Source organism: Mercenaria mercenaria, chromosome 6 (assembly GCF_021730395.1).
Source record: "Mercenaria mercenaria strain notata chromosome 6, MADL_Memer_1, whole genome shotgun sequence".
NCBI classification, from domain to species: domain Eukaryota; kingdom Metazoa; phylum Mollusca; class Bivalvia; order Venerida; family Veneridae; genus Mercenaria; species Mercenaria mercenaria.
In genome coordinates this window covers 48,262,522-48,274,350 of record NC_069366.1, presented here as the reverse complement: position 1 = coordinate 48,274,350, position 11,829 = coordinate 48,262,522, and the positions used below count along the sequence as shown (strand labels likewise).

Genomic DNA, 11,829 nt, shown 5'->3' with positions numbered 1-11,829 from the left:
AGTTTTTGACCCCAGATGACCCAATATCGAATTCATCCAAGATTTTATTAAGGTTAACATTCTGACCAAGTTTCATTAAGATTGAGCCACAATTGTGACCTCTAGAGTGTTAACAAGCTTTTCCTCTGATTTGACCTGGTGACCTAGTTCTAGACCCCAGATGACCCAATATCGAACTCATCCAAGATTGTATTGAGGTTAACATTCTGACCAAGTTTCATTAAGATTGGGCCAAAATTGTGACCTCTAGAGTGTTAACAGTCAAATTGTTGACGACGGACGGACGATGGACACAGGGCACATTTTGTGCTCAGGTGAGCTAAAAATGGTGTCCGGGCATTACTATCGAACATGTTAAAATTTGACGTTCTACAGACCCCATTTCGGGCCTCGTTACTTCCCCGCGAACGCGACGTCATTTCACAGGAAAACCCCTAAACTGGTAATACCGGAGCTAAAGTATGTATATATGTTAATCGTTTTTATTCTTGATATTGTTTAAGCTTTTGAGGACGAAATATATGCGATTTCTGTCCGGGGATTACTTGCGTACCAGTAGACCAGAGGTTAATTACCACTTTTTATTTAGGTTTTATTTTTTGAGCGCAGGTGAACCCTTCGTGCAGATGAGCAGAACCATTTGGAGGTGGTCCATAAAGTAACATCATCTTCCACCAAATTTTTAGATATTATCCTATTAAAGATACCAGAGCTCTGCATAGCGAAGTTTTAAATCTTGAGAGGAGGATGTGAAATTTAATGAAAATATTTTTTGGGTGTGCATCAAAAGGGAGATTCAATGTGGAGGTGGGCGGGGTGTTTTATTCAAAACTTTTTTTTTTCTGTTGCTGGGGTGTTTGATTTTATTTAGACTAACATTCATGGAAAATAATCAGGTCAAACACAGGTAAACAAAAACGGTTTGTGTTCTTTTTATTAGGTCTAAAAAGAACAATTATTATAAAAGATCACATTATATTGAAGTATTTTCAAACCTTTAGATTAATATTGAAAAGGAAACAGTGACTTAACATGCATTGTGTATTGTCTAGGGAACACAACAGGGTCTCTTTAAGGGACTGGTTACAGCTGGAATTTGGCCAGATGAAATTATTCTTATTTTGGGAATTTATGTATCTTTACACCTTTCAGTACATACCGTATATAGTTTTATAGTTTTCTAAATATTGTCAATGACGGAGATGTAACACCTTGAAGGTATGGCATTCATTAAACCTATTTCTTTCATGGATTTGCTTGCAACATGTCGTTTTATTATGGCTGTTACTTGTGCATAGTTAAACTTTTAAAAAAGCTTCTATAGATCAACCCTTTAAACCAATCAGCCACAATAGAACTTTCAGGTAGCTGGGAACTCATAACTAAACCTAATCTTGGATTTTCTAAAAAAAAAAAACTCGTGTAGGACAAGTTTCATTTTATCATATTAATCCAAACTAAAACTATTAAACCTACACTGTATTTATTTGTTATAACAGTATTTCAGGTAACAGTGACCCTGACCTTAACTCTTAGCATACTAACGCAATTGTATCTGTCTTTGCAACCAGTGCAGATCAAGATCAGCCTGCACATCTATGCAGTCTGATCTTGATCTGCACTGCTTGCTGTTCTGTCAGTAACTTCAGTGAATACCCCTATGAACTATAAATGGTAATGTCCAAATTGAAAGATAGAGGAGTCCATTTTAGAAACTTAGCAGGGTAAGAGTTAAACTACAAGTGTACAACTTCGCAAACTGACAAATATATATCTCTATATATTTCATATCTGTATATCATAAATATTTTCAGCAGTGTGATCACAACTTTGAAAATACTAATTCAAGGGCAAACAACTGTGCTGTTAATGGATGAAAGAAAAACAAAAACCCAGTTGAACAACACTTGCAGAGCAACATTTCTAACAAGTTTCATGACTCTAGATCAAAAACTTCTTGAAATATAAATATTTTGTTGGGTTGGCTAAACAGATAGGCAAGGGCAAGTCCCTCCCCATTCTGGGGAGATGGATAAAACAGTCTCCATCGACTACTGACACATTCAAAATTCTGTACTGACATATCATTTGTTTCATCACTGTAGAATCAAAACACACATCCTTTATTTTTTTATCACAGTCTGAAGTTCTATCTGGTAAAGCCAGACTGACAAAGTGCTTTTACTGATTGCTGACAGATTTATAATTCACTATCCATGGATCATGCACTTAACCACTGACGACTCAAATATATAACCCATACTTTCACAGTCTAAAGCCGGATTGGCGAGTCCATTACTGTTTAGCTTTAAGGAAATCTCTCCATTGACTGCTGACTCGTTCAAAGTTCACCATTGGTGGAGCATGCACGTCACCTTCGTGCTTAAATATTCTCTCTCTGAGAAACTCAAGTCTGTCATCAAGCTTTGCAAGTCCAATGGAACTCAATTCTGATCTATATATCTGAAACATATAAAAGCAGTGATAAACTAGAATGTGTCTGTAGGACACAGGGTGTGCCCCTCACAGGTACATTAGTCACAAATAATGGGAAATAATTCAAATGTTTGCAGTCTTAACGGGGTATAGCTTCAACAAACATTTTATGAAAAGGGTTCATTATTCTAGGCCCTATTCTTTTTGGGCTATGAGCATCACAAACAAAAATCCACTATTTTGGCTATTTCAAGGGCCATAACTCTGAAATAAGAGTAAGATTCTCAAGAAGAATGCCAAGAGTGCAAAAGGGCCCCATCATGATAAAGTCCTGCAGGTTTCCTGAATTTTTCATCTAATACTTTTTGAGCTAGGCATGTAATTACGTTGAAAAAGTGCATTTTTTTACTATTTTCATGGGCAATAACTTTAAAAATAGGGGTGGAACCTGCCAAAAAATTAGAGTGGTGCAAGTTTATATCATGATAAAGACTTATGCAAGTTTTCAACAATTTATATTAAATACTTTTTTACCTAGGCGCGTCAAAGGTGAAAATGTGCATTTTTGGGCTATTTCAGGGGCCATAACTCTAAAAATAAGAGGCATAGCCAGACGAAAAAATAGGAGGTACACAAGTTATAAACTTGATATAGAATCATGCATGGTTTCATCAAATTTTTATGAAATACTTTTTTTGCTAGGGGGGTCACAAGGTGAAAAAGTGCTTTTTGACTATTTCAGGGGCCATTTAAATCTAAAAATAGGGGGCAGACCCCAAAGAAACACAGGAAGTGCGCAAGTTTTATCATGATTAATACACATGCAAGGTTCATGAATCTATATCAAATACTTTTTCAGCTAGGCGCGTCACAAGGTGAAAATGCGCATTTTTGACTATTTCAGGGGCCATAAAATCAAAAATAGGGGGCGGAGCCAAAATAAAAATAGGAGGGGCGCAAGTTTATATCATGATAAAGAAACATGCAAGGTTTCATCAAATTTTTTATGAAATACTTTTTGAGCTAGCGTGTCACAAGGTGAAAATGTGCATTTTTGACTATTTCAGGGGCCATAACTCTGAAAATAGGGGGCGGACCCAAATGAAAAAATAGGAGGTGCGCAAGTTCTTTTCATAATTAAGACTCATGCAAGGGATCATGAATCTATATCAAATAGTTTTGAGCTAGGCGTGTCACAAGGTGAAAATATGCATTTTTGACTATTTCAGGGGTCATAACTCTAAAAATAGTGAGCAGAGCCAGATGAAGAATAGGAGATGCGTAAGTTCATATCATGATAAAGACTCATGCAAGGTTTCATCAATTTATATGAAACACTTTTTGAGCTAGGAGTGTCACAAGGTGATAACGTGCATTTTTGACTATTTCAGGGGCCATAACCTAAAAATAGGGGGCGGAGCCGACGAAAAAATAGGGAGTGGCGCAAGTTCATTCATGATAAAGACTCATGCAAGGTTTCATGAATTTATATCAAATACTTTTTGAGCTAGGCGTGTCACGAACTTCGGACGGATGGACAGACGGACGGATGCACGGACAAGACCAAATCTATATGCCCCCACCACTCATGGGGGGGCACAAAAAGCGCTATCACTAAAAGCAACGGATACCCCCACATGCTGCCTTGATACAGGGAAAGTGAAATTTCTGACCTTCAAGTGTGACCTTGGCCTTTTACCTAGTGACCTGGATTGTGCACTCTGCAGACCATCCTGTGGAAGTTAACAACTGATGCTGTTTAATGAAATTCAATCCAGTGGTTTAGGAGATACAAAGTGGACATGAATTTAAGCTATTTTATCTGTAACCTCTAACAGACCTTGACCTAAGACTTAATGACCTAGGTCATGTGCTCTGCACATTGTCTTGATGAGGATAAAAACTGATGCTAGACTTAAGATTATTTTCCAAGCACTTAAGAAGACATGGACAAGACATAAAGTTGGGCTTTATGACCTTCAGGAGTGACCTTGACCTTTAACCTAGTCACCCAGTGCTCTGCACATCCTCTTGATGAGGATAATAATTGATAATAGTTATATGAAAAGCTTCTGAGCAATTTAAAAGATATGGAGCTGACAAGAATGTAAGCTATTTGACCTCAAAGTGTGGCCTTGACCACGTACCTTGTTACCTGAGTTTTGCACATGGCATGTTGTCTTAATGTGGCTAATAACAGATGCTAATATTCTGAATATTGTCCCAGCAGTTTAGACATATAAAGCAGACACTTTAACCTCAAAGTGTGACCTTGACCTTCGACCTAAGAACATTGGTTCTACACTCTTCATGTCATCTTGATGAGGTTAATAGTTGATGCAAGTCTTCCTAGCAGTTAGAAATGGAAGGGTGGACTGACTGATGGAAGACTGACTGATGGAAAAGCGTGACTCAAATATATAATACAATATTCATAGATCATAACATATCATTCCAACAATCAAACATCTGAAAGAGCTTTGTTTATCTTAGAGACCAGCCACATACCTACCAGCTGACCTAGAAGATGCTTTTGTAGAAAAGCGGATGTCTCCCCCAATGCATAGTGGTAATAGGCAAGAAGTCAATAGGGGACAGTCGCGAAAGTCAAAGAGACACTGATGGTTGGCAACTATAGAGATAGGCTACTTGGCATGATCAATCATCCTATGAAGTTTAAACTTTCAGGGTCAAGCGGTTCTGAAGTTATTGATCGGAAACAGTTTTCCATGTTCAGACACCTGTGACCTTGACCTTTGATCAGGTGACAATAAAAATCAATATGATTCATCTACTCTGCAGGTCCAATCATCCAATGAAGTTTCAACATTCTAAGTCAAGTGGTTCTCAAGTTACTGATCGAAAAGGGTGTTCCATGTTCAGGCCCATGTGACCCTGACCTAAGCTCAACTGACCAAAAAAATGATAAGGGTCATCTACTCTGATAGTCCTATCACCCTATAAAGTGTGAAGGTTCTGGGTCAAATGGTTCTCAAGTTATTGATCATAAACCGTTTTCCATGTTCTGGTCCTTGTGACCTTGACTTTTTATCAAGTGATCCAAAAATCATAAGGAGTCATCTACTCTACTTGTCTAATCATCCTATAAAGTTTCAACATTCTGCATCAAGTGGTTACTGATCAGAAACGGTTGTTCAGCCCCTTGTGACCTTGACCTTTGATCTAGTAACCCCAAACTTTTAGCAGTCATCTACTCTGTAAGCCCTATCACCCTATTAAGTTTGAAGGTTCTAGGTCAAATGGTTCTCCAGTTATTGATCAAAAAAGAACTGTGACGGACAGATGGCTCCTGTGACCTTGACTTTTGATGGAGTGACGATAAAAACAATAGGGGTCATCTACTCTGTAAGTCCTATCACCCTATAAAGTTTGAAGGTTCTAGGTCAAATGGTTCTCAAGTTACTGACCAGAAATGGACTGCAATGTACTGGCGGCTATGACCTTGACCCTTAATGGAGTGACCCCAAAATCAATAGGGGTCATCTACTCTGCATGTCCAATTATCCTATGAAGTTTCAACATTCTGTGTCAAATGGTTCTCAAGTTATTGATCAGTAATGGTTTCCATGTTCAGGCCCCTGTGACCTTGACCTTTGATGGAGTGACCATAAAAACAATAGGGGTCATCTACTCTATATGCCCTGCCACCCTATGAAGTTTGAAGGTTCTAGGTCAAATGGTTCTCCAGTTATTGATCGGAAATGAAGTGTGACAGACAGAAGAATGGATAGACAGGGCAAAAACAATGTTTCCCCCAATAAGTGAAAACTGTGCAGGTCTAGGGCTGAAATGATATCTAGTCAGGTCTTTTATATCAAAACCAGTATCTAAAATAGAATTCATGGTACAGCATTTAGACCACATCCTGGATGTGCTTTATTTTTACAAAATATGTACAGCAGAAGGAGCTTATAAGAAACATATAGATATTGACAGCCAATGAAAATCACTATCAAGAATTTTGTTGAAAAGGGGATAATAAATAACAAAGGGAAGCAAAATCAACCAACCACAACAGAACTGTAACCGACTTGCTTCAGCAACTGAGACTGCCGGTCAAAGATTTCATGAGTTTTCCTATACCTGATCACCAACCTGCAAAATGAGAACAATGAAAAAACATAATTATAATAAATGGTAATAAAAATAGCATCACACAGAATACATGTACTTATACCTAAACAACTGAAAACTGGAGTAAGTATGATAACCAAGCTTTTTCAGCGTCTTATGATATGAAACTGAATTTGGAAGCCAGTCTCAAAACACCAGCATCTAACTAGTTGATTTCTGAGCTCAGTCTTCAAGGCAGTGAACCAGACTTTAGTCAAGAAAAAGATCTGTTTCACATTTTAACATCTCATCATTTACACATACTTTTGATCACTTAGCACTTAATAGTTAAGATTTTCACTGGAAGTATTTTTAAAATTTGCATAATTGTCCTCTCCTGGTTGCCAAATCAAGAAGTAAGAGGTCAATACACATACTTTGCTTAAGGAAAGATATAAATGTATGGCCTTTTGCATTATGTTTTTAAAGATTTGCATTAACAATTATATAGAGGGTATTACAGGAGTGTCTTCATACTGAATTTATTCAACAAGGTTAATAAATTCAATGTGGAAAGTCACAAATGTAATATTCTTTTTATCACATGTTAGCTTTTCCTGCTGAAACATTGAACATGAGGGCCATGAAGGCCCTGTATCACTCACCTGACCTAGGAATCATCAAGATTAACATTCTGACCAAATTTCATTAAGATATGGTCATAATTGTGGCCTCTAGAGTGTTAACTCGCTTTTTCTTTGATTTGACCTGGTGACCTAGTTTTTGACCCTACATCACCCAGATTCAAATTGGACCTTGAAATCATCAAGATTAAAATTCTGACTAAGTTTGAAGCATGAAGATGCAGTCATAAATGTGGCCTCTACAGTGTTAATAAGCTTTTCCTTTGATTGACCTGGTGACCTAGTTTTTAACCCCGGATGACCCAATTTCGAACTTGTCCAAGATTTTATTGAAGGTAACATTCTGACCAAGTTTCATTAAAATTGGGCCAAAATTGTGACCTCTAGAGTGTTAACTACCTTTTCCTTTGATTTGACCCAGTGACCTAGTTTTTGACCCCATAAGACCCAGATTCAAATTTGATCTAAAGTTCATCAAGATTAACATTCTGACTAAGTTTCATGAAGATACAGTCATAAATGTGGCCTCGAGTGTTAACAAGGTTTTTTCTTTGATTTGACCTGGTGACCTAGTTTTTGACCCAAGATCCAATATTGCACTCGTCCAAGATTTTATTGACGGTAACATTCTGAACAAGTTTCATGAAGTTTGGGCCAAAATTGTGACCTCTAGAGTGTTAAAAAGCTTTTCCTTTGATTTTACCTGGTGACCTAGTTTTTGACCCCAGATGACCCAATATCGAACTCGTCCAAGATTTTATTGAGGGTAACATTCTGACAAAGTTTCATTAAGATTGGGCCAAAATTGTGACCTCTTGAGTGTTAACAAGCTTTTCCTTTGATCTGACCTGGTGACCTAGTTTTTGACCCAAGATGAACCAATATCGAACTCGTCCAAGATTTCATTGAAGGTAACATTCTGACCAAGTTTTATTAAGATTGGGCCAAAATTGTGACCTCTAGAGTGTTAACAAGGTTTTCCTTTGATTCGAACTGGTGACCTAGTTTTTGACCCCAGATGATACACTATCGAACTCGTCCAAGATTTTATTGAGGGTAATATTCTGACCAAGTTTCATTAAGATTGGGCCAAAATTGTGACCTCTAGAGGGTTAACAAGCTTTTCCTTTGATTTGACCTGGTGACCTAGTTTTTGACCCCAGATGACCCAATATCGAATTAAGGTACTTCCGCAAATTGAAATAAGAAATTTATGTGAAAAATCAGAATCCTTGAAGCAGCTTTCGAAATGCAAGGACATAAAATATATATGATAAAAGTTGAAAAGATATATCTGTAGGTAAACTTGCGAGCATGAAAGCTACGCTGAACCCCATCTCCACAGTGCTTTGGAAGAAAATGAGTGAACATTTTTGGTGCAAAATTTTGGTATCGTATGCAACCTAAATTGCTATAAAATATTTATTTTCAAATCAAAGAAATGCCAAAATAGTGCACACGAGCGTTACTTTTTCAAGAAAATGCCGTTAAACATTCTAATGCGCAAAACACGTACACAGTTTTTCTAAAATATTCCGCCTCCATGTTTATTTCAAGGAATAAAATATATGATTGTTCTTTTATCTCAGATTTCCTTACTGAAATATGTATGTCTCTTTATTCATGGTTAGAGATATCCATTTAGTATAGTTTTTCACTGTCCGATCTCCTTAATCTGTTACCGATCCTTCACATTTAAAGAATAAACGCAATGTGTAATGATAGTTTTTCGCTTTACACACCTCTCTTGGACAAGAAAGCCGTTTCACTTAAAATTTGTAAGCATCCGCTGGCAAAGTATTAATGAAAGATCGGATTTTTTTCTAAAATAAAGTTGAATTTCAATCATTTTCAAAAACTGGAAATATTGCACATTGTGTTGAATTTATAAATAAAACAAAAAATCCCCAAAATAAACCATTTTAGAACTTTTCCGGGAACTATACGTTTCAGCCGAACAACGCATTTCAAGATGACACAAAACTGATTTCTCTTCGTAAACAATGTCAAAGTTCACCTGAGGAACATTGCTGAAAAAGTAAAAGTGCTTACTTGTTTCAGTTTTACGTCCTGTAGAAAACAATCAACTTTCAAAAACTGGAAATATTGCACATTGTGTTGAATTTATAAATAAAACAAAAAATCCCCAAAATAAACCATTTTAGAACTTTTCCGGGAACTATACGTTTCAGCCGAACAACGCATTTCAAGATGACACAAAACTGATTTCTCTTCGTAAACAATGTCAAAGTTCACCTGAGGAACATTGCTGAAAAAGTAAAAGTGCTTACTTGTTTCAGTTTTACGTCCTGTAGAAAACAATCAACTTTCAACTTTAAATGCATATATGTTCTAAATTATTCCAATATAACAAGAGGACCATGATGGTCCTGAATCGCTCACCTCTTCCCACATGACCCAGTTTTGAGTATGACGTCGTTTTTTCTATTATTAGACATAGTGACCTAGTTTTTGAGCTCATGTGACCCAGTTTTGAACTTGACCTAGATATTATCAAGATAAAAATTCTGACCAATTTTCATGAAGATCCATTGAAAAATATGGTCTCTAGAGAGGTCACAAGGTTTTTCTATTATTTGACCTATTGACCTAGTTTTCGAAGGTACGTGACCCTGTTTTGAACCTTACATAGATATCATCAAGGTGAACATTCTCACTAATTTTCATGAAGATCTCATGAAAAATATGGCCTCTAGAGAGGTCACAAGGTTTTTCTATTTTTATACCTACTGGCCTAGTTTTTGACCGCACGTGACCCAGTTTCGAAACTGACCTAGATATCATCAAGGTGAATATTCAGATCAATTTTCATGAAGATCCATTGAAAAATATGGCCTCTAGAGAGGTCAAAAGATTTTAATAATTTTAGACCTACTGACCTAGTTTTTGATAGCAGTTGACCCAGTTTCAAACTTGACCTAGATATCATCAAGATGAACATTCAGACCAACTTTCATACAGATCCCATGAAAAGTATGGCCTCTAGAGAGGTCACAAGGTTTTTTTATTATTTGACCTACTGACCTAGTTTTTTAAGGCACATGACCCAGTTTCAAACCTGACCTAGATATCATCAAGGTGAACATCTGACCAATTTTTATGAGATCCATTCACAAGTATGGCCTCTAGAGAGGTCACAAGGTTTTTCTATTTTTAGACCTACTGACCTAGTTTTTGACCGCACATGACCCTGTTTCGAACTTGACCTAGATATCATCAAGATGAACATTCAGACCAATTTTCATACAGATCCCATGAAAAATATGGCCTTTAGAGAGGTCACAAGGTTTTTTCTATTATTTGACCTACTGACCTAGTTTTTGATGGCACGTGACCCACTTTCGAACTTGACCTAGATATCATCAAGATGAACATTCTGACCAACTTTCATACAGATCCCATGAAAAATATGGCCTCTAGAGAGGTCACAAGGTTTTTCTATTATTTGACCTACTGACCTAGTTTTTGATGGCACGTGACCCACTTTCAAACTTGACCTAGATATCATCAAGATGAACATTCTGACCAATTTTCATGAAGATCTCATGAAATATATGGCCTCTAGAGAGGTCACAAGGATTTTCTATTTTTAGCCCTACTGACCTAGTTTTTGACCGCACGTGACCCAGTTTCGATCTTGACCTAGATATCATCAAGATGAACATTCTGACCAACTTTCATACAGATACCATGAAAAATATGGCCTTTAGAGAGGTCACAAGGTTTTTCTATTATTTGACCTACTGACCTAGTTTTTTGATGGAACGTGACCCAGTTTCGAACTTGACCTAGATATCATCAAGGTGAACATTCTGACCAATTTTCATGAAGATCTTGTGAAATATATGGCCTCTAGAGAGGTCACAAGGTTTTTCTATTTTTAGACCTACTGACCTAGTTTTTGATGGAACGTGACCCAGTTTCGAACTTGACCTAGATATCATCAAGGTGAACATTCTGACCAATTTTCATGAAGATCTTGTGAAATATATGGCCTCTAGAGAGGTCACAAGGTTTTTCTATTTTTAGACCTACTGACCTAGTTTTTTGATGGCACGTGACCCAGTTTCGAACTTGACCTAGATATCATCAAGATGAACATTCTGACCAACTTTCATAAAGATCCCATGAAAAATGTGACCTCTAGAGTGGTCACAAGCAAAAGTTTACGGACGGACGGACGGACGCACGGACGGACGACGGACGACGGACACCGCACGATCACAAAAGCTCACCTTGTCACTTTGTGACAGGTGAGCTAAAAAACCGTCCAATCTTTTCCGTGATAAATAAAACGAAGCAAATTTAACTATTTGTTTACATTTCAACCATGTGAAATTAAAGGCATGTACTATCACGAGACTCCCGTGCATTTTGAACCTCGTGGTGAATTAACTGAATTTACTTTAAAGTATGGTGTCTCAGTTGAGCCAGTTATTTGTTAATTTCAAAGAACATACATTAAAGTAGTGTTTATGAGATTATGCATATGTACGAATATTTACTAGTCTACTTTATATTAATGACGATACAAAACAAGTGTGCACTCGGCAAATAGCAAGTCTATTGTTTTCAGGTATATACTGAACACTGATCCCAATGTTCGTAATTTTCAGATAAAACTCGTTACCCTTGGTTTCGTAGACAGTCTTAG

At 37.0% G+C, this 11,829-nt stretch overlaps 1 protein-coding gene across 3 annotated transcripts in view; it reads right to left on the bottom strand.

Moving 5' to 3' along the window:
- Positions 1–902: 902 nt before the first annotated feature.
- The window catches only part of LOC123548973 (FAST kinase domain-containing protein 1, mitochondrial-like), a 64,244-nt gene continuing 53,317 nt past the window's right edge, over positions 903–11,829 (bottom strand). For all 3 annotated transcript variants that reach the window (XM_045336689.2, XM_045336690.2, XM_053545795.1), the window contains 2 exons: positions 6,468–6,552; positions 903–2,463 (listed from right to left, as the gene is read on the bottom strand). In XM_045336689.2, the coding sequence (XP_045192624.2) occupies positions 2,296–2,463; positions 6,468–6,552 (253 nt within the window). In that variant the 3' untranslated portion in view covers positions 903–2,295. The remainder of the gene's footprint in view (positions 2,464–6,467; positions 6,553–11,829) is intronic.